Below are 23,904 nucleotides of genomic sequence, written 5' to 3'. Positions count from 1 at the left end.
TTCTCCTGGCTGATGATCTGCAGGAAATGGCAGCAGGTACAGCCATAAGCCTTGACAGCAGATAGGAACTCTGCCTTCAGCATCACCATGACTTGCCTTCATCTCCTGCCAATAAACCAGGCTGTTGGGCTGGTAATGCCTGGTCTGGCTGGATGAGTGTCTTTCTGATCTGTTATGACAAGATGGCTGGGACTTGTCAGCCATAGCCTAGTATTTCAACTGAGTTGCTTGTTCAGAATTCAAGGTTTCTGAATTCAGAGTTCCTGAATTGCTTGTTCACACAGGAACTTTGGGTACGTGAAAAGGATCTCCAGAAGGCTGAAACACCCTTAGGCTGTGCTTGAGCTGTGTAAAGTCCCATGGAAAGAGGAGGAAAATAACATCCTGCCAGGTCACAGGAGAACAAAGGAGTTTTGGGATGATGGGCAGTAACAGAGCTGGCTTCTGCTCCTTGTCTGCCAGAACCTGGGGCACAGCATTTAGCTGTTCTCCCCTTGTGCTCTCTGCTGCTGGCATTTCTCTGTCTCACACCCTTTGCTTAATTAGTTTGTCAGCCACTGTCATCAGAGCAGGAGGCTGCAGAACACCCAGCAGAGCATAGCTCTCATTGCAGCTACTGTAGCTGGGCTCTGCTGTAACACAAGTGATAGCTTAATAAACCACAGCATTGCAGACTAAATATCTTGGCACTGGTCACCACTTCTTATTAAAATAAAAAAAGGGGGGAAAGAAGCGCAAGAAATTGAAAAGAGTTTACAATAATTATTGGATTCACTTTTAGTACTAGAGACCTGGGTAAAAATTTCTAATCCCCAAGGTAAACATTAGATTGAAGGTTGATGTACTATCTGTTGGAACTTGGTTTTCCCTTCTGATTTCAGCCTCAAGTCTGAAAATGCAGAATTATTTTGGTTAGCCTCAGTACCAGTGACTGATTTCTGGGACAAATTGAAACTGTGCAGACAGATGAAACCTGTATAAAACCAGTTAAATTAACTCTGCACCTTGGAGCAGACTGAACAACTCTCTTATTGAGAGGGCTCTGGTGAGTTTCATTTTCTTGTCAGCATCATTCCGAAACCTCACTGTAGTCCTAGGTAATGAGAGTGGCTTTTTTCTGAGTATTGGAGCCCTGCAAAGAAGGCATCCTCCAGTTTCCTCAGGTGATCTGTTAGAGGTTATCTGCTCAGGCACACTGCCATCTGGGGATTCTGGGCTGCAGTTAACCTGGAAATTGGAGCAATCTTAATTTTAGGACCTGCCTGTGAGTCACAGGCATGCAAGCCTGGCCCAGGTCACGTCAAAGAAAGCCCTTAGTGAAAGTGTAGTGACTGAATCCATGTCCAAGGAGTCCCTGCAGGCAGGACACAGGCTCTGGGCCGTTGCAGAAGCACTTGCTGCCTTTTGCCCCTAAGCATCACTCATGACCATGTGTCACACCTCCAGCTGAACCTGAGGGACTCATTTCAGCTGCTTCACTCATGTGAAGGTTAGTATTAAGCTGAGGTCTCTCTTGTATTTTATAGGGGTATCATTACTCCAAAGGGAGACTGAGCCCACTGGACCTGTGCACCTTGCATATCTGTAATTAATTTCTCCCAAGAAACATGCTCAGGTGTCTGCACCTGAGGTGAAATGGGGGCTAGACTGGGGCTCCAGGACAGGGTGTAGGACAGTGCTCCCAGTGTGCCAGTGACTGACAGCTGCTCTGGGGGTGGCAGAGGAGGCTTCAAGGGGCTGGGGTGTGGACCAGGGCACCACTTCACCTTCATGAAATTTGACCTGTCCCCTCCCCCCCATGCACACTTGAGTTGGTCCAGGCCAGTAATTAATATAATAATCCAGTGTCTCACAGACTGACAATGCTCTTAATCCTGCCTTTTCATTGATGAATAGTATCTCAGTACCTCAACTGTTTTTTAGTTTCCCTAGACAGCAATTGACCTTGTTTCCGCTGTGCATCAAAATGCACTGGCAATCAAGATGCTATTGATTTAAACCTAATGGCCAGCCACTCAGGAATTTCACCCAGAAAAGAAAAATCAATGCCTCATTATTACTGCTATTATTATTGTTATCATTAATTATTATTTCCTTTTTTCCCCCCCTGTTAAGGTAGTATAAGCAAAAGGCATAAGAGACTTATCAGCCTCTTACTGTTAAGCAGTACATTTGCGGGGCTGAGAACATTGAGTCGGGCTCAGCTGAAGTAGCCAGCCAGTTACAGGTTGAAATGGCTCTAGGATTAAATAACTCTGCTTGATTGCATGCTGCCATATGTATCTCTCTGCTGACCTTCCCTGAGGCATGCTAACTGCACTGCTATGTGGGACTCTGAGGAAGATGTCTTGAGCAATGCATTATCCCTATTATTGGATGAGCTCTGTGGGGGAAGGATCTCCCTGTCTTGTCCTTGCTTCATTTTGGGTATTTTCTTCTCCTTCTCCCCCATCCCTAGGGGAAGGTGTCACTTAGAATCTGCAAGATTAGTTTACAAGACTGGTTTAAATGCACAGCAGGTAAGCTGCTGGCAGATAGATCCATGGTAGGACTGAGGAACACTATCCTACCTAGTAAAGTGAAGGATGCCAGGATACATTCTGTTGTCCATAGGCTGAATGGTCCCACACCAATTGTGTTCATGCTGCTCAATTCTCTTACCTGCCAAAACAGGGTAGTTTTCCTCTTTGGGCTTCTCAGATTAGGCATGGAACTTATTTACTGCAGTGTAGGTGTTGTCTGGAGAGGGCACAGGTTGAAGCCAGGCTATGAGATGGTTTGCTGACACTTTGCTGGTGTGGGTGATTGGGGAGGATGTGTAAGCCTGTAACGTAGTGGTTCTCAGTTTCTTGGGATGATAGAGATATCCATAGAGTATCATGAGCAGTCCTGGTTTAGGTCTTCTTCAGAGTCTTGTCTGTAGTAACTCCAAATGCTTTGGAGCAAAATCACCTTTGTAACAATGTTGAGTCTTGAGCCTCCTTTTAACCGGGGACTTGGCTCCTGCATCATATAAACTGATGATCATTAAAGAGTAAGGGATGTTATGGGGCAGTCCTGTGACAGTGACACTGACATTCCAGTAACATTCTGAAGTGCTCCTGGATTTGCTGCGTATTGGTAAGACTAAAATAGCATGGAGGTCTTTTTACTTCCACTGTTAACAGTGAAACCTTTAGCTATCACTAATGCATGAATTCCTAATTTTCCCATTGTGAGTTAGTTGCATTGCCTTATGAAACTCCCTGTAGTTTACTTGGAAGGGCAAAAGGTCACTTTGGCGTACTAAAGCATTGTCCCCTATGGCCCAGGCTTTGCTGCAGCCATTGATGCATTGGCGAACTGTTGACCTCTTCATACATTTTTGTGGAAGGGGACTTGTTGATTTGTGCATCTTTTTCCAGTTTCTACTGCATCTGTGGCATACTCCTGCTAACCATTTCAGTTTGCTTGGACAAATGGCAAGGCTAAGAATGCCTGTGAGATGGTTTGCAGTTTTGGATGAAGTCTCTCTGGGTTCAGCAGAGTTGATTGTTGATGTCACACATCAGGAAGTCTTTTACATCTTCCAAACCAGCTCAGGGGGAACTGAGCAAAATCTGAGAACTTACTCTTTAGCTGTGGACTTTTTCTCAGCTTCTGGCAGTGGTGATGTACTTTCATTTTGGCTTTTTGGGAGAGGTTGGAGGAAGAAGTGGAAAGTTTGTGGGCAAGCTATGGGAGGCACAGCAGAATGATCCTGGTACCTGGATTATATACCTAGCTGGGTAAAGCAGCAAGTGTTCCCCAACTGAGGTTGTGGCTGGTCCCACATAATCTCTGAAGCAACCCACGGGAGATCATACCAGTTGCCAGCACTCAGTGGGGAGCAGTGGATGGAAGTTTCTTGTTCTGCAAGAACCAGTCCTAAGGCCGATGTCAGCACATTGGCCTCCCCACCCACTCTTGTCTGCTGAACTTCACTTCTTCCAAAAGCAGCTCCACCTCACACCAGTACTTCTGTGCTGACATGGGCTGATGCTACCTCACTGGGAGTAGGAGGAGGGCATGGTCCTATATTCATTTAGCACAAGCATGGTTGCATATGGAAATGAGTTTTCTTTGGAGAGGCAGGGCACCTGCTCTCAGTTTTATCTGATGCAAATTAATTGAGGGGTTTTGGACTAATCCCTTGGTGAAACCAAGCTTCCAAGCTCATCTGCAAATTGGTTTAATTTTGCTCACAGGTTCCCCAGGTTTGAGGCTGAGACGTGTGTAGTGTAAATTCCACGAGATCCCACCATGGTGTATTTTCTCTTGTGTAGCTTTCCTGGTGGTTCACTTAGGAGAAGCACTAACTATTTCACAACACAATAAAATGGGTTTTCTGCATGTTAAACCAAACGCTGTGAGTGTAAACATGTGAGCATACTGAGTTAAGCTCTCTTGTATGTTAAACACGTTTCTTGCTTCACTGGTAGTGTTAGAACAGAAGACCAGCTCTTTGAATGGTTTAAATATCTCTTGCATCCAAAAGGGAGATTGCAGATATTTGAAGTCTGGAGTTATTTAGAGAAAATAAAATTAAGCTTTTCCTAGACATTTCTCTGTTAGAGGCTGTCTGATATAAAAGGGAAATAGAGAGAATCCATCAAGTAAAAATAATACATATGTATGTGTGTTTTTATGTGTCATTCTTGGTTTCCTCCAGACAGCACACTGGGGATAGGTAATCCTACTTTACTAATTTGGCCTTAGAGGATCTAGTATGAAGCTCTTTGAAGCTAGGAGCATTTCTGTTGTTTCTGTGGTCAGGCACAGAAACAAACCCCTGAACTTACTGTTGCTGTGGCAGATATATCTGTATTTCAAAAAGCATTTTCCTTTGGCTACATCTGAGGAAAACTAGCAAAAACTAGCATTCTGGTGAGAAAGTGTTTGGCTTGGAAAAAAGGTATTTTTTAGCCTTCTGATCTGTTCCTCTGATTTCTCATGCCTTAGTGCAGCCCACACAATACAGAGGCAGACTGGTGGTCAGGTGAGACAGAGGAGAGCTTTTGTTCCTGTGCAAAAGGAGGCAACCAGTTCCTGGGCCTCAGGTGACTGTGCATTCAGGCTTTCTAGGTGCATCTATATGGGGTTGGTCACACTGACAAGCCCCATCTCAGCCCTTCAGTCTGTTGCCCTGAACAGCCTCGGAGGAGTTGGAAGAAGTAGGGCACCCAGAGCAAATCAGGGGATTTCAGACCCTGTCCAGAGGAGTTCTGGATATTTTTTTTAGTTCCTCTGGGTCAGATCTGATCTCACCTTCCCTGAGTGCTTTTTTTGTTGATTTTTAAGAACACTTCCTGCTTATTTTTCTTAGGATGGGTTTCCAAAGGGTAGTGAAGCACTTGCCAAGGGTGAAGGGTGGCTGCAGGCACTGACAGCTGAACACACCAGCTGCCTGCCCTTTGCAATTGCTGATTTCTGAGAACGGAAAACAGTTCTTTTATTTTTTGGGGGGTTCTTTGTTTGTTTGGGTTTGTGGGTTGGTTTGGGTTTTTTTTGGTCTTTTTTGCCATTTCTTATCGCTCTCCGAGTGGGCATATATGGGAAGAACTAAGAACTAGGTCAGGGTGTGCACATATGTGGGGCATTATTTCCTCTTGAGATGATATGGAAGATGAGCTGATTTGAGTGCCGTGATGTGTTATTCATTGCCTTTGTCCTCACCTTGGTGTCGGTTTCCTTTCTTCATCAGGAAAATGGGAGCCACTGCCCCAGTGTGAACTGTCTCTAAGGTACAACAAAATAAAGGCCACCTGTCCCACTGCCTCAGACACTTCCTAGTATGGATGGCTTGGTTGAGCAGAACAGCGTGCTAATGCACAATAAGATCACTGAAGCTGGGAAAAGGAATGGTTTAATTAATACAAGGAACTTAATGGCAGAGAGTGGAGATGGTCTGGTCTCTGTGTACTCGACTCCACAGTACCAGAGTCACCGAGTGGGCAGCCTATCCTCTCCAAGCTGCCTGGAGAATGGCAGGAATGACCCTGTGCATCAGCTCCTGGACCCCAACATCCTGCAGCAGACAGTGGAGTCTCACTACCGGCCCAACATCATCCTTTACTCTGAGAATGTGCTGCGCTCGTGGGGTGAGAGCATTAGCTCGGAGTGCTGTGAAACTACCTTCATCGAGGACCGCTCTCCCACCAAAGACAGCCTGGAGTACCCAGACAGCAAGTTCATCGATCTGTCAGCAGATGACATCAAGATTCACACCCTCTCCTATGATGTTGAGGAAGAAGAGGATTTCCAGGAGCTAGAGGTCAGATGTCATTTTGGATATGTGGGGAAGGCTGGGAGGAGGAGGGCATATTTGAGATTAAGCCTCCAAGAGCTGATCTGCAGGGGATCAGCTGCTTTGTAAGCTAGTCTGCATGGGGTCTGCTCTATCACTTTCTCCTCCAACCAGACAGTGAATGATCACTCATCTTTATTTGTTGCGTAAAGTCCCAGCTCTGTGGCTACCAATGGCAAAATTCCCACTGGCCCTAATGGAGATCAGCATTTGCCTCCTGCCTCTGAATGGACTGGTCAGAAACTGAAGAAAACCCATGTGCTTAAACATCGTGTAAGGTCAGGGCTGGGAGCATCTGTCCACCCACATGGAGCTTGTCTTACTCAGCAGGCCAACATCTTCTCTTCCCTTCACCTAACTTGAACTGGGCATAGAGCAGAAGAGCAGAATGTTTTACATACTGGCTGTAAGACTCAAGTCCTGAAACCTCAAGCTTTACTGGGAGTATTACTTATATTTAAGGCTCAAAATTGCAAAGTCTTTTAGTTCTTTAATATCTTGAGATCACATAAAGAGAAAGTGCAATACATGATTTCCCAAGAGATTTCTTTTAATTTGGTGAGAAAATAGGCATTTTGGCAAAAGGTTCACAGGGCAACTACAACCAAGATAAAGCATTCCACCCAACTCACACACCAGCTTAGTAAAATACAACCCGTCAGTTTTAAGTTATCCAAATGAGATTAAGGAAAAAGTAAAGAAAGAAAAGAGATTAAGAGAAGAAACAGGAGTAAAAAGAAAGAAGAAGAGAGAAGGAGTAAAGAAAGAGATTAGAATAAGAGAAAAATAGTTACTGCCGAGAATCCTTCACATGGTGACGGCCACAGAAGAGAGAGAAAAAGGAAGTGGAGACTTTGTGCCCTTGTATTTATATTGTCTGGCCACTCTGGCCACCCCTCCCAGGGTCTGGTTCACTGCCCACTCAGAGCCCTCCAGGCCAGAGTGAGGGGTGGTGCAGGTAATCAGAGGCTCAAGGGGGCATGGTATGGGTGGGCTACCAGGAAGGCCCTTTGATTGACAGATCTGCCATGCGGCTTCCGTGCTGGAGTTGCCATGTCCGGCCCTGCCATATGGGCTTCAACCTGGCCTGTTACTGTAAATCAACAACAAGAAACCTCTAAGACTCAATCTGTGAGCATTAGTGGTCAGGCATTCTTTTACTATCAGCACTGAACACACAGGAGGATCGCTCCTCTAGTCATGTGTGTGTCCCTTCTTGGCTCAGCGTAGCTAATATTTACTCACAGTTTTACATATTCAGTAAATATCTTACATATTCACTACTTCTCTTATGAAGTTCATACATGTGTTAATTAGTTCTAAGAAGTTCTTCGGAAGTCCTTATTTGGTCACTAGGGGTCTTCTGGTGGAACCTGAGTGGTCTCTGGTGGTCGTTTGGAGCTTGAACTCTACTTGACCTTGTCCATTGAGCAGCGTATTTACAGGTGGTTGTAAAGCACCTTTGTTCAGCATCTCTTATCCAAAACCTGGATACTCATGTTACCGCTGCTTTAACTAAAGCATTCAGAAATTTGCTTATTCTGCAACTACCTTAACAGAAACTTACATTGTAAAGGCCGATAGAACATTATTAAACAATAGAGAATTATTGCTCTCACGCCCCTTCCCCCCACATACACAGTTTTTTCTGACCCAGTAAAGAATCCAGTGAGATTTGAATCCAGTCTCTCACACTAGCTCAAACACATAACATTTCTGTCTCTGACTGGACACAGAATCAGCAGTCCTTGGGTTTCAAGCTGCAATGAATCCCATGTCTCTGAAATAAAAGATATTTTTCTGAGGGAGGGAAACACTTCATTAGATCCAAATACAGTGTTTTCTTCTGGATTCCTGTGCTTCCTTAATTGCTCACTGTAAAGTAATGGGGCAAACTATGGAAGAGAGAAGTGTTTTTCCCAGTGTGTGCCAGTAATGCAGTATTCAATGCATCCACAGGGAGACAAAAAATTTTCTCTCTGAGACATGTGAGGTGTTAGCTCGAATCACACCCTTCTACAGCATTTCAGAATTGACTGTGGGAAGTATAATTTTCTTAATCAAAGCAAAATCCCTAGTTGCTGTCTTTTTGCCCCAGTTTCTCTCATGCAGTAGTAATACAAGTGACTGCAGCACACGTAATTGCCTAATGGTGTGATTGACACATCTGGCCTGGCATTTAGGCAGTAAAAAAAAGTCTCCCTCTTCTCAATCCAAATCAACAAGACCTTCCTTCCTTAGCCAGCTGTTGGAGAACAAGCTAAAAAAAGGCTGGGGAAATAAGCAGGATAAGGAAAAATGTTTTTACCAAAAATACTTTTCTTGGTGGGATTTTTAAAGTGTCTTTGCAGTATAGAAACCTCAATCTCTTCAAAGTAGTGCTGTAGGAGCTTGATCAGCTTTTCATAAAGAACATTTGTGTTTAAAAAACCAGCTGTAGAACTTCCTTCCCTGTCTCAGATCTTAAGAGGAGAAAGGAGACAGTGTTTGCAAATTTTGGTACCATGCTGTGACAGTGTGTGCATCTTTTTCCAGGGCTCCTTCTTCTTTCTGACCTATTTCTCTGGACTGTAGCATTCTGAGATCATACATGTCACTTCTTAAATGGGTGTACTGCATCTGGCATCATGGATTCCCACCCTCACTTAACCCTTTGGGATATTACTGCTCTAATAAACAGAGAGGTGTATGGACAACCATCCTGACCTACATATACAAAGTGCTGAGAAGAGGAAGACATTCACAAAATACACACCACCCATGCATCTTCCTTTCTATCAAGGTTTCTTCTCCACTAGGAGAATAGAGCAAGGGAGGAGAAAACAAGGCAAGATTTGGGTAAGAACCTGGTTAGCTGAAACCACGAGCACTGCTAGAAGCCTATGCTTTGAGCCCAGTATACATCTTCATTGCTGTTCTACTTGGTCAACCCTGTACAGCACTGTGATTTTCACACTTTTCTGTGAACCAAATCCAAATGATCAACATGCTGCGCTCAGCACAAGGAATCTCAGCATGAGGAGTAACTTCCATTCCAGGAAGGTCCAAATTCTGCAGATGCAGCTGGTCATGCAGAAAGATGGGTAGGAGAGGAGAGATGCATTTGGCAGCACAAGACCAGCAGAAAAGGTGACTGCTGTGTTTTGCTCCTCTGGTTCACATGTGGTATCATTGTGGCCAGATGCATGAGGGCCTCCTGGGCTTGACTAATACAGAGGTTCTTTAGAGACCCAACTTCATGTGTTGAGACTCCAGGAATGGAATAAAAGTATTTAAGGACAGCAGACACTGAACAGGGGAGTGCACCATGCCAGATGGTTAACTACATAAAAATTTGCTTATATGTCCAAATGAGAAAAACAGCACCTGAATCACACAGCACAAGTGTGTCCCACTAGTAAAATTTTTTTCCCCAACAATTGCTGAAAAGAAGCAAATACTTTTTAAAGTTACTAACAGACTCAAAGTGGAGTGGAAAGGGTTAATACCAGGACTGAGAGAAGAAGTTAGAAGGGGAGCAATGGGAGACGTGATATAGCAGAGGTGCAAGATTTGCTTCACCACAGTGAGAGCCTTAAAGGATTTGATTCTACTCTTGAGGATGCAGACGTTGCTGCATATCATGCTGCATTGACTGTCATGCTACAGTTCATCAAGGCATGAGAGCTGCATAGGGTAAGAGCAGTTCAGGGCTCAGTTCTTGTAAGGGTTTTTTATTGTAACGTATTTGCTTTGTCACTTCTTTCTGGGAGAAAACTGTAAAAACAGCCCCTTTTTGGCAACACTAACAAATAGGGGAGCTTTGTGCAGAAGAGCTGTTGTCTGTTGAAAACTGAGGGCTACCTCCTGTTCTCCATGTGTCAGTATGGATTCCCAACTTGGACATCTCAGTAAAATGCCTTCTGGAAGACAGAACAACCATGGCGTTGTGAGTCATTTCTCTTCCCCCATGTCTCCGTGGCACTGCCTGTCTAATAGCAGAGTGCCTGCCTAGGGTCTTTCAGGATGGATATTTAGTTTCTTAGAAATGCCAAAAAATTGAATTCATCGCTTTGTAGTGACTCCCTCCGTGCAATCTTTTCAGGAGGGACACATGCAGAAAATATTATTGCTAGCCAGACTATTTCTACCAGGATTTTGTTTTTTGAAGAGAGTGGGGCTCTTGATAACCAGAAAGGTTGCTGTTCTCTTGCACAAAACTTTGCAGTAAAGAAAGGTTCTGAAAAACCCAACTGGTTTGAATGACAGTGATTTGGTTTTGGTTTGAAGAGTTGATCCAGATAAGTTGCAGGAGTTGCTGCTCTGTTACCTGTGACCCTCTTCAGGATGAGTGTATCCAGCTCAGCATGTCACTGACAAGTTGCCTAGAAGGAGACTCCTTCTTCCCTTCCCCGAGCCTGGGGACTCCAAAGAACTTGGGAGATGTAGCAGGAGACATTCTAAGGGTCCTACATATTGCTGCAACAATGTGGGCACATTTAACTTACTTATTGGAGTTTTTTTTTAGTAGGAGTGTTTCTCAGGTCCTGGTGTAATGTTATTCAGTCTGCCTAAGAAAATCATAATTGTCAGGAGGGAAAAACATTTCTGGAGCAGATCTCATTAACATATACAGCCCTGCTTTGCTCCAGCAATTACCAAGCATGAAAGCAGAAGGCTGCACATTCTGTCAGGGCTTTAAACTGCTCTCTTTGGTGCCTATCTCTGAAATCAAATGATTCCCTATTTAGGTATCTCTGGATCACTTATAAATATCTTATGAGTTCTTTATGCCACAAGTAAATAGATAGACGACTTGTCCGATATGGTGGCAGTGAAATATGACATGAGTTAAATGCTGAAATACTCTTCTCTTAGAGTTCATGTATAAATGCAGTGCCATCTTTTATCCAGAAACATAATTTGTCATATTACATTCCTATATTACTCCATATTACTGCTAGTTTCCCTTCTAACCCCTAGATAGATGGCTTATTTAGAGAAACCCAAGCTATTCATGGCAACAAATTAAATTATTTATATGTGTCACATAAAAGAATACATCTGCTCTCTCTCTCTCTTAAAACTCTTGCTCTTTTTCCCAGCAATTTCCAAAACAGTCTTTGGAAACAAAATAAGTAGAATGTTCTGGGCAGTAAAAGAAGAAAGGAAATGTAGTGCTTTCAAGCTATACCTTTCTTCTTTTGTTTCCCTGCAAATTGCTGGATTCTTTTGTGAAACTCATCCTTTGGACCTGAGCATGAAAGTGTAGAGATAGAAGGTGGATCCTGTTCCAGCCAACCCCTCTTCTCAACATTCCCAAGTACCTCCTGGTCATGTTTTTTCTGCAACATGAAAAGAAGGCCCTTAGGAGATTTATGCCCATCAAGTCCCATGACATGCATGCTTTCTGTCAATGCTTCTAGCTTGCACTTGGTGATCCTGAATTGTGCTGATAACACTTGTGCTGCTATGTCCTCAGCCTTCCCTGGGAGTAGGTATCCAGAAAACATGTTTGAACGCCCCCTTGGGAGCTGAGTATGATAGGGTTCCTCTTCCAGAGAGCTCTGCAACATGGGCAAAGACAGGGTCTTGCACCTTGTATTCACGAGTTAATTCACTGGCCATGGTTGCACTCCTGTGAAGTGGGTAAACAGTATTTTTTCCATTCTGTGCCCCGGGAATGGAAGAAAATAGGGCAATAAATGTCCTGCCCAAGCTCACCTAGGGACATGTAGTTGATCTAGGAAGATAATTTTTGGGTTTTTTGTCTCATGGCACATGCTCAGAAGAATATGCGGGGTAAAGAAGGGACATGGGGTAAGGGCACAGGAAAATACTGAAGATGTTTTGACTCAGACCCATTCAAGTTTGTAGATTGTGTTAGTTTCTTTTGGTTACTCAGATATGTTGTCATGCTGCTCAGTGCCACAGGACACACTTTATATCCCTGAGTTCCTTCACAGGAACATTATTACATTATATTCCATTCACAGGAACAGATGACAAGAGTGGTTACACTTCATTTGCATTTGATTTATTTTTCTCCTTTAAAGGAAAAAAGTCTGGATATACTGAGCTCTGCCAAGGGATATTAACCTCTATTAGCCAGCTCTAGGTGAAGGGAGCACGGCTGGGAAGTCACCTTCAGCAGTCTCCGTGTGCCCTCCTATGAATCTTGTTAATAGCAGCCAGGGCCCATGGTAATTCTCTTTTTCATCATCACTTGCCTGAAATTTCAGACTAACCCTCTGCAGTGAGGTCTCTGGGATCCAGCCTGTAAGTGGCAGGAGCTCTGTATGAACTTCATGATGTCATTTACAGAAAGTGGAGATGGGGCACACTTCTTTGAGGACTACACCACTAAGGGAGCTGTGTCAACCCTGAAGCAAAAAGAGGACAATTGTGAAGGGCCACCCCACCTGCCTTAGCTTGAGCAGCTTCTCCCTGGTGAAGTGGCTCAGTGAAGAGGAGTATCTCTCTAACCTTCCTTAACAGACAGTCCTGAGACCATCTGCTCTGCAGGGACCATGCACTCTGGTTCCCCTGGCAGTAACCTGTGTCTGCAGACTGTGGAGGTCTTCCTCTCCCTGAGCAGGAGTGATGCCTCATGCCACGAAGGACAGCATCAATGAAGTGCATTGAATTCACTGCAGCTTCACCCATTTCAACAGCTAACAGCAGAAACTGCTGAGCGTCACTTCTCTGTAGTGGTTGCTGGCCCACTTGCCAGCCATGAGTGTACGATGGTAGGCATGTGACTTCCCCATGAATTCTAAGGGTTGTTGGGAAACCCTATCACTCATACAAATATTAGGGATGTTTACTTTATGGTTGTGATTCCTGAGAAAGGATATGATTTAGGGACTATGGCAGCTGGCCTGTTTTAATGTGAATCTGTTTATTGCTGTCTGCATTAATCCCCTTCCAGTGGCAATGAGCTGGATGCAAGTTACTGAGGAGCTAGGGGCAGACTGGCTGTATGTGTCTAGAAAACATCCCAAGTGAGATGATCAGAATCCAGGGGGACAGGAGGAAGAAAGGGCTTGGACAGCTGCATCCAGGTTTTTTAGCCCCTGATGTGTTTTGGTTTTGCAAAGTTAGATATGAAAAGCTTTCCAAGCAAGGAGAGACCTCTGTGAGCCCATTTTGCAAGGCTGGCTGCTTGACTGATAAGGCAAGTTTTAGACTGGGAGTTGGGGAAACGAGGAGCTGGAGCTGATCAGAGTTAGTGGATTGTGAATCATTTAAATATTTTTAAAACTGAAGGAGATCAACTGCAAAACTCAAAATGTCAAAAAGGAATAAATAAACAGCAAAATAAATAATATGTTACTAGGACAAAGAATCCACGACGGCAACAGGCTTTAGAGACATCACCTCCTAAGTAAGAGATCATCAGTGAGATGCTGCTCAGTGACAAGTGTGTTGAGGCAGAGCAGTGATAAACTACACCTTTGGTGGGACAGTCACCATCCCGCATGTTGCCTTTGACATCTGCTGCATGGAGATGAACTCAGACTGCTTGCGATAGAGCAAAAGGATGCAGTGTGCTGGTCAGAATAGGGCATCATGTTTAACCACATTACTGAGACAGGCATTGTGTGGAGGGAAACAGCACATATTATCTTAAAGCAGCATCATGTGTTGGTCTTTGTCAAAGACAGCCCACTGGACCATCTGGATTTGAGGCGGATCCCACTGGGCCATATGAAAAATTAGTTTTGGATGCAGTGTGTTCATGCTACTGAATTGGTTGCTTTGAAGGAAAAAGGACTAATCCCAAAAGGATTGTTTCCTGAAGGAGAGGAGAGGAAAGGAGGGGAGGGGAGGGGAGGGGAGGGGAGGGGAGGGGAGGGGAGGGGAGGGGAGGGGAGGGGAGGGGAGGGGAGGGGAGGGGAGGGGAGGGGAGGGGAGGGGAGGGGAGGGGAGGGGAGGGGAGGGGAGGGGAGGGGAGGGGAGGGAAGGGAAGGGAAGGGAAGGGAAGGGAAGGGAAGGGAAGGGAAGGGAAGGGAAGGGAAGGGAAGGGAAGGGAAGGGAAGGGAAGGGAAGGGAAGGGAAGGGAAGGGAAGGGAAGGGAAGGGAAGGGAAGGGAAGGGAAGGGAAGGGAAGGGAAGGGAAGGGAAGGGAAGGGAAGGGAAGGGAAGGGAAGGGAAGGGAAGGGAAGGGAAGGGAAGGGAAGGGAAGGGAAGGGAAGGGAAGGGAAGGGAAGGGAAGGGAAGGGAAGGGAAGGGAAGGGAAGGGAAGCTTGCTTTGTCTTTTACTGTAATTGGCACTCATCTGGGCAGGGTTCTGTCTGCAGGAATTTCGTGCTCTGGGGTGATGTCCTCTGGGACTTCATCTCCTGCTAACACCAGTCTTGCCTACTCTCCTGAGGTCACCTCCTCTTCATCACAGCCACAAAAAGGCTTGTGTAAGAACTGAGTGTACTGAGGTAGTTTTATCCCGTGTTGTTTTCTCAGCTGAACTCCAAGTGTGTTGACGAGAGATGTAATCAGTGGGGATGAGGAGGGTTGTCGTCACTGTATTAACTGCCTTTGCTACGACCAATCCACTGGAAGCAGGAAACCCCCACTATGTGCTCAGTAATTTGAGATTTCTCAAATTACTCTCAAATGAGTAATTTCTGCTACAGGGCCATTGGTATAGATATCTGTTCTCACAGCAGCACCTTGCATGGGCTGCAGTGAGCGCAGCTCATGTGGCCAGGGGAAGGACTGTGGACCTTGCTGAGAGTACATCTTTCACATTAAAGTGCAAAGATGCGTCTCCAAGAACCTGACTTACCATAGAAAGGTGCTGCCTTCTGTAAATACTTTCTATGCATTGATCTGATTAGAAGTGGTTGTGTCATTGCAGTGGAAGCTGCTGGAGCCAGATGTCATGTCTGAAAAGGGGTCAATCCCTCTGTGTCCCAAAGAGAGTGTCAACTTGCTGCTGTTGTTCCTTGACACCCCATGATCCTGCACTCTCTCGACACTTAGGTGATGGCAGCCTCCATCAGCATGTATTTTGCCTTGTTTCTTCCTAAGGTTTTTCTAGCATCATGAAGATAGTGATATTGTCTGACAGATCGAAGAGCTCTGTTCAAAGAGAATGAGTCGATTGTGTTTCTACCAGCTCAGTAAAAAGCCTGGCATAACTGGAATTTGTTAGGAGAGTGTGATTGATCTTTGCTCTAGACATGAACAGAATAACTCAATCAAGAAAGGGATGCCCTTTGCCAGGTGGTTTTTTTTTAATGCTTGCATAAGTTCTTTTTTAATTGCTTATTGCTTGGTTGAAGAAGGCACTGGTGGTAGACATCTAGAGGGAAAAAAACTTGATGGTTTGCTATTTCAGATTGCTTAAACTTGCCTAGCTTAACATTAAATAAAGAAAAAGTTTGTCTGTGCAGTCTTGTTCATCATCCAAATCTTGAAAATAAGATAGTTATGCTGTTCCCTAACTTATACAAGAGTTAAAAGCGTTTAGTCAGATCAGTGAAATGCTGTAATTGTAAAAAGTTCCACATAAATTTATAAAGGGACTGTTAAACATAAAAGGAGCGATGCTGTGGGCAAGAATATTAGTGAATATGCAAAATTAGTTTGGTAACACAAAACTACTCTAACTCATGAATGTAATTCTGACTTCTCAACACTAATGTCTAATTTCTCCAGTTTTGGGGTGCAGCTCTTGCAGAACCAGGAACAAGTGAAGACAGACAGGTAGCCAAATTATCAGTTATCCCAGTGTCAGAAAGGTTTCTGACATTTCTGAGAAGATCTCTCGGTAAGCTCAGGATCAGATATCCTATTGTAAGAGACAATGTTAGGAAGAAAGGTTTGTTCGGAGAAAGGAATATTTAGCTGAAAAGGTTAAGAGGTACCTTTTGCTGCTGAATTGCTTTCTGTGATTTATGACTTTTTTTTTCCCCCGCTGTAGTGGATTGACCTTGGCTGAACACCAAATGCCCACCAAGCTGCTCTATCACTCCCCAGCTGGAAAAGGCGTGAGAGAGTAAGATCGAAAATTACTTGTGGGTTGAGATAAGGCAGTTTACCAAAGCAGAAGTGAAAGTTTGCACACACAAAAGCAAAGCAGATGGTATCAAGGTTTATTCTCTACTTCCCATCAGCAGCTTCCCAGGAAACAGGGCTTTCAAAATTCCTCAGCAGGCAAGTATTGTAAACAACGAATGCCCCCCCTTCTTCCTCCTTTCCTTGGCTTATATGTCTGAACTGATATCATATGGTATGGAATATCCCTTTGGTTAGTTTGGGTCAGCTGACCTGGTTGTGTCCCCTCCCAGGATCTTGCCTTCAATTGGGGAATGAGTGTTACAGTGCTGATGCTGTGCTCAACAGTAGCCAAAACACTGGTGTGTTATCACTGCCTGTCTAGCTACCAATGCAAAGCAGAGCACTATGAGGGCTGTTATGGATAAATGAACTTCATCTCAGCCAGAACCGATACACCCACCATTCTGGTTCATATGTGGTCTACATGGTCAGGACTTTCTGATCAGAATTATTCTGTCACTTTTGGTAATTAACAGTCAGGTCATCGGATCCCATGTGTACTGTGGGGACTTGGCCCATCAAAATGGCATTCACAGTGTAACTCTTCTGTTCAATTAGTATGAGCCTTATGAGTTTTTATAGAACCCTAGAATCCTTTAGGTTGGAAAAGACCTTTTAGATCATCAGGTCCAACCATTAACCCAGTGCTGCCAAGCCCCCACTAAACCACATCCCTGAAGTGCCACATCTGTGTATCTTCTAAATACCTCCAGTGATGGTAACTCAACCACTTCCCTGGGCAGACTATTCCAATGCTTGACATACCTTTCATTGTAGCATAAGTAAGAAAACTTCCACAGTTATCCTCTTGCAAACTAACAGTCACCTCCAGGTGGTACGTAAGCTGCCTGAGATGTGACGCACCACCCTGAGAATGGTTAGTCCCTTTGGAAAGCAGCATAACCGATAATTTTCTGATGATCAAAGTTATCTGAGGAACCTTTGTCCCATTTCATCTTTATCTGCAAGAAAAAGACAATTTGAAATATGAGTCAGGTAGTCTCCACAGATACTTTGCCAGCACACTACTCAGCCAAAAACTGAAAAATCAAAAGCAGTTTTGATTTTTTATGTCATCTGTTCAGATGAGCATACTGTTTCAAGGGATGGCTTCAGCAATAGTGTGGATTGTCTCTCTCTTCCTGCCTCCCTTACTCTTGAAAGAAAGTACTATTGGTATTAAAAATTACTTGTGTGGCCTGTTCTGAAAATTAAAGCAGAAAGGGAAGTCATCAACTCCAACACTCCAACTCCAGCATCAGCAGGTGTCCCTTCAGAAGTGGGATTTTACTGAGGTTGTACCAAATCGAGCTTTGTCACTTCTGATGAGGCATCAAGAGTTGTGATACCGATACAAATATGTGCATTGCTGGTATGCCATGCAGCACACAATCTCAGTGCATGAGGGACCTGTCTTATCCCCCTATCTGTGCCTCCCAGGCCCCTCTGGACTGTGGCAGGTGCTTGACAGCAATATATGTCAAAGCAGACTTTACATCTTAACAGGTGATGGGTCATGACATCTGACATGTTTCCCAAATGGGTTGTCTTAGGAGGCAGTCTCTTTGCCCACTGCCAAGTCTTTCAAATACCATGGGGCTGCTAGCATTTTCTAGGTCCTTCTCAGTTGTGGCTTGCTCGTGGCATGTTTAGAAACTTACCTTCTTGTGCATAGGTTCATTTTCCTGACTTGCACACTTAGCAGCCAGTTCAGGAGTTTCTATCTTACAGGCCACTAATACAGCAATGTCACTTCAGCAGTTGTTTTGACCCAAAGGCCAAAAGCTCTTGAACAGGCTGTCAAGTTTGTCAGTGGGACAGAAAACCCATGGTCAAAATGCTAAGTTTTTAAATGTGACACAGATGCCTTTCTGCCAGTCAGATTTTGCACGGCATTTCTCCTACAATCAGTGAAGAACACGCAACTACAAAAGAGTTTTCTTGAGAGGATTTTTGGTTGCCTCATCTCAGGCTGGAGGTGCTCCCAGAATGAGTTAAAAAGCTTTTAAGGACCCTTCTTGCACCAAAGATGTAACTCCAAAGCCTGGAATAACACAGCCTTGGTGTCTGTTCCTGCATGTGGACTCCCTGTGAGCAAGTAGGAAGCTGTGATGGAGAACTGGCCTCGCTGAGCAGCAGGGCAGTCAGGTCTGCCATGGACCAGTCCTTGTAATCACCTTGAAAGAAACTTTTGTGAGATCAGGATTGCTGCAGCTTAACCATGTGGCATCTGAGAAACATGCTTGGGCAGCTGCTTCTGCCTTAACACTATGAACCTGGCAGCATCCCATTGCTGATGGAGCAACTCATGCTTTTTTCTCTTTCAAGCTTGTTCTACCTTGGTCCCTTATGCTTAGGTTTGCACCACATTTGTCATCTTGTCTCCAGTGGGTAATGTCTGGTCACCTGAACAGTGACCTTTCAGAAGACTGGCATTTGAGTTGAGAGATGCAGAGCACCCAATGCTTACAGCTCCTTCTGCATCAGATATGTGAGATCATGTTTCCAAAGTGACAACTCACCCAGGTTCACCCTGGTTCATCTGACTAGAGGGTCCCTTTCTTTCATGCTCCCTGCAGTGATTTTCGAAATAACTTGTCATTTCTCATACGTTTCCTTTTAAGTTAATGCAAGAGTGATGAAGTCTGTGACAAAGCAAGTGTGTGGATATTCCATGGCATTCCCAAGGAGGACACCTGCTAGCAGTGCTGTGATACAGTACGAGAAATGGGAAAATTATCAGAGAATTGGCCCATGGCAGAGGAAAAGCAATAATATCATTAACCAGCACCTCTACCTTTCTCTCTCTCTCCCCATTCCAGAGCGATTACTCAAGTGACACCGAAAGTGAAGACAATTTCCTGATGATGCCACCAAGAGATCATCTTGGCCTCACTGTGTTCTCCATGCTCTGCTGCTTCTGGCCACTGGGAATTGCTGCCTTTTATCTGTCTCATGAGGTAATGTTACAACATCTCCTGGCAATTCACAGTTTTGCATCCATGGAGTAGCCATCACTCCACACCACAGAGAAAGTTCACCAGAACCCTAATGCGGGCAAGACATTCTTAAGGATAGGGGAGAGTAGTTCAAGAGGATGATGTGTCCCACACCTTGATATGTCTCTATGATAATAATGGTGGTTGACTTGTGAGACACTTTGCTGAGGAGACGTCTGCAAGATATTTTAGCTTTTAGTTGACAGTGGTCAGGTTCCATCAGGTAATACAATGTCTAGCTAAGAATTTTCTGTGGACATGTCTTCTGAATAGAAAACACCCTTGCTATCTCAAACACTTGGCTTTCTCATTGGGCAAACAGATCTATTGGTCCTCAGTTTGGAATATTCTTCCAGGAGCAGAAAAATAATTTCTGTTGTACAGAATGAATTTGCTTTCCAGGAACCATTTCCTTTCTCTGTGAAAAATTGTTCAGTCAGTTCTTCTTTTCCAGTTTTAATATGGAAATACTTCTTTACCGAAGAAGTGACAATGTTTTTGTTTGTTTCCGTCATGAGACAGTCTTGACATTGTCTAACTTACAATCACTGTATGCTCATGGTTTGTTTCAACAAGTATGTGAGTGCAGAGTAATTACTGAGTTTCCCAGCATGGCAGATAATGTAACATGACAGAAAAGGAGCCACACTGGCCCTCTCATCAGTGACTGCAAGGAAGCATTTGCTTATATTTCTCTCCAGTGCCTATTGCAAACTACAGTCTGTACTCCACAGCACCCTCCACATTTACACTGACAGCTGTATTTCTAATCTACCTGCATTAAACATCTACCAGCCCTGGTTATTTGTCAAATCAGGGCAGGCACTTCAGATCTGAAGACTCCTAGTCTTCAAGATCAAAAAAAGAGATACAGTACTACTATTTTTTGCTTTAAATGAAATGTCTGTCATTGGACTTGAAAGCCTCTGAGACAATTAGAGTTTGTCCAGTGGAAAACAATAAGTTTTGTTTGTTTGAGTGCTATTAATTTCTCAAGTTTGTGTCAAGGGATCTTCCTGATGACATTGACAGTAGAAAGTGCAACATTGGGTGGGATGTCCAGGCACTTTAGTATCCTACCATTTGGTCCTTCAGACTGAGCTATGCACCAGCAGTTGCAATGGCCACATCTCTTCACACATATGGACTGGGCAGGGTTTTTCACCAATTCTGCCACCAAGGAAGGATTGAGAGTTTGTCACCATTAGCAGTGTGTTTGCCCTGTGCTGGGATAAATAGTGCTTTCATTAATTTCCTGTGGTAGTGTTCCTTCAGGAGCCCTGGGGATTTCGAGCTAGTTTTAGCTAAGCAGTGAAAGCACAGCACACTCCAATAAATGCAAAACAAACAACGTAATTAAGTACTAAAAAGCAGTATGACAGAGAAGCTGAATGTGCTGAGAGCCAGTGTACAAAGGCCAGGGCACCTGCATTAGCTGTGAACTGATCCCAGGGGCTAGCATGAATCCATAAGACCCTATGACTTCAACAAGAGAGTACAGAAGGTGGAAAAAGGACACACAAGCACAGGGAAAGCTGATGGTATTATGCTGAAGGATTTTGGTACCGGAAAATGAAAACTTGGGTGGTGTTTGGTTTAGCATGATGATGGAGAACAGCTGATTGTGGCTGCCTAAACCTAGAAGCTGTCTGCAAGAAAGGTCAGGCAGGTGTTTTGCTTTTATTAGGTTGAGAGACAGTAAATGAATCTTTGTTAATTGACCCCTAGGATGCATCAAGGCAAGCTGTGGATAAATCCAGTCAGGAGAAAATACTGTGTTTCTGAGGAATTTTGACTTCTGCTTCTTCTTTTTGTATTGGAAATAGAAATATTACCATCTCTCCCTATTAAAAAATGATGATAATACTACCATCTCTGCATGCTCCTTTCCTCTGGTCTCTTCTCTTAGCTCTCTGACCACAATAGCAGAATCAGCTGTGAACTCATTTTTCAAATCTCTTGTAGAAAGATGGTCCAGCTTGTCCCAGTCCAGCACATCTGTCTGTCCAACCCCTGAGTTCCCAGGCAGCTACCTTTGCTGCCTGCCTTCCCCTTCAGCAGGTCCTTCACAGTCCCAAGAAAGTGGCTCTTCTGCAAGACACCACATCTAACAAACTGGCATTTTCCAGTAGAAAAATGAAACTAAAATTAAGACCGAAACCTTATATGGCTGAGAACTAGCTGAGATAGCTAGTATAATCAACCAAGCCCCTGCACCTTGCTAAGCTAATACTGACAGTGGTTTTATATGTGAGGGAGCAAAACATTATGTCCTATTAGTATGGGATTTCTATTTATATAGGTCTTCCAGCTTACACTTCTGAATAACATTTGAGATCTCTCTTTCTTTAATTCAAAACGATAGTCTAAAATTCCCCATCGTTTATCGAAAGTCAGAATTATAACTGAAGATAAAATCTTGGCACTTGTGTTCAGATCTTTTTTTGCTTGAGCTCCTGAAAATTGTGTGTTTGCAAAAGTCTCCTGGGTAATTCTACTAAAAAGTCCCAGTCTGGGAAAAAATTGTAACACATGGGAACTTCAGAGATGGTAGATGGATTCTTTGTTCCAGAATAGAGCACTTGTGATGAACTTTATTTAAAAAAAAACTGGTCTGCTCTAGGTGTGCAATGCATTTGCAGCTAAGGGCCTGATTTGCAGAAGATGTGTCTGCAGTACAGTTCATTCCAAAGGGACAGGTGCTCTCAGTTTATTCCTGCATCACTTAGCAGTACATTTATGTTGCATATGCCTGTGTCATGGTACAAAAGAATTATACAGGGATGGACGCTATAAGGTTTTAGAGGTGTTCTTTACAAGCTGAATGATTTAGTTTTAGGGGTTTTGTGCTCCATGAAAGCAATGTGCTTCCCTGCAGATGCTGTTTCTGCTTCATGTGGAACTTACTGTTTCCACCAAGGCTCTTGCTGATTGCCTCACAGGCATGATGTGTCCTCCTGGTCACACTGACATCATGCTCAGTGGTGTCCAAGGTGCCCCCTCACTTGAGCTATCACAGCTAAAACACAGGGATACAGGGGCTTTGCACACATCATCCATTCCAGTGACATGTTCAGAGGCCACTGCCTTAGGGTAACCTCTCAGGAGGGATAACGTCTCTGATTTTTAACAGTAGACACTGTTTATTCACTAATTTTCCGCTCTTCTACAAATGGGGCATGTGAGTTTTTAGGCTTGCAATTTTTTGGATTGTTTGCTTTTCTAACAAACACCTGATAGTTGAGCTCAGTCAGAGGAGGTTTTGTGCAGTTTACATGGAAATCTTTGCAAAAAAAAAATGTAAATGATGCCTTTCAAAAACTCTCCTCCACAGTGTCTGATCAGAAAAACCTCATTATTTTTATTTTTTCATAAATCTCCACCCTCTGGAATCAGGCAGATACCTCAGTTTTTATTTTCACTGAAGTTTTTAGCTTTTTAGATTGCAAGCGTGAAGCTTCATAAATCAGAGCAAGAACTTTAAAAATAGATCTTTTTTTGTCTTGTCAAGTTTACCCTTAAACCTATCAGTTGATTTCTCAGGGCCTGTGTCAGGATTTCCGCTGAGGGGAGACTGGGGGGGTGGCAGTAATAATCCTGCAAAGTCTTTTTGCCTGAATCCTTTTTTTCTCCCTGCATTTATTTTTAGGGAAGAGAGCAATACTATGGCGCACATTCCTTTTTCTCCTGTAAAAAGAAATGCATTACCAGAGAGCTAAGCCTGTGCTGGTGTGAATGAGATTCACTTTTACCAGCTCTCTTGCAGGCAGAAACAAGAGCATGTACAATACCTCTATCCAGCTTCCATGCAAGACCCATGAAGCTATGTCAGACTGACATAGACATATGCCTGAAAAATACCGCTTTCCTCTCCGGCAGCGGGTGAGACCTGCCAGGTAGCAGACTGCAATCCAAGCACATGTGAGCAATCACTTCCCGTCTGCTGCTGTAACTACCTCCCTTGCAGGGTGATAGAGGGATGCAAGGCTCTGTAATTATTTCCCCGGCCCATAAATTGCCTTACTGGGCACAGCTCCAAATACCACTGCTCAGATTGTCTCACTAAAGGATTTTCTTGAGTTTTCACATGAACACAAGGCATACGTGATCAGACAAAAGAGTAGCTTGTCTTTCTTTGCGATAACTTCTGAAATATTTGGCTAATTTCCATCCAGCTCAAAGGCAGAGGCTTTGAAAAATCTGTATCTTGACATATTTCAGTGGTCACTGGGAAGAAGAAAGAAATAATGTTTGTGCCTCCATTGGGAGGGAGCAGACAGTATGAATTTAGTTTTTATCAGAGACCAGAGGTTCTGCTCAGCACACATGAATGTATTTCACTCTCTCTGCTTTTCTGCATCAGGTTTTGACATCTAGCTGCAAAAGAACAGAGAAGTATCAGCCAGGTATTATCTGTTCTTTATTCGTTGGAAATGTGGCTCATAGTCCCATCTCAACAGAGAAAACCATGAGGCGGTTCAGCAGTGTGATGTGCCACACTCCATCATACTAGCTAGTGGTGCTGGTAAGAACCTTT

The 23,904-nt window shown here is 43.9% G+C and overlaps 1 protein-coding gene across 6 annotated transcripts in view; it reads left to right on the top strand.

Moving 5' to 3' along the window:
• Positions 1-23,904, top strand: part of SYNDIG1 (synapse differentiation inducing 1) — a 74,707-nt gene that overhangs the window by 7,221 nt on the left and 43,582 nt on the right. For 3 of the 6 annotated variants that reach the window (XR_010428941.1, XM_064647899.1, XM_064647900.1), the window contains exons 2-3: positions 5,723-6,292; positions 19,191-19,328. Coding sequence is in view for 5 of the 6 variants with exons in the window: in XM_064647899.1 (XP_064503969.1) it covers positions 5,813-6,292; positions 19,191-19,328 (618 nt within the window). In the remaining variant the exon portion in view is untranslated. Of the gene's footprint in view, positions 1-881; positions 1,046-5,722; positions 6,293-19,190; positions 19,329-23,730; positions 23,893-23,904 lie in introns of all 6 variants that reach the window. The other 3 variants (XM_064647901.1, XM_064647902.1, XM_064647903.1) reach the window with 3 other exon arrangements.

This window comes from Pseudopipra pipra, chromosome 3 (assembly GCF_036250125.1).
Source record: "Pseudopipra pipra isolate bDixPip1 chromosome 3, bDixPip1.hap1, whole genome shotgun sequence".
Lineage (NCBI taxonomy): Eukaryota > Metazoa > Chordata > Aves > Passeriformes > Pipridae > Pseudopipra > Pseudopipra pipra.
Note: the sequence above shows the minus strand (reverse complement) of the source record. Positions and strands in the feature narration are given on the sequence as shown.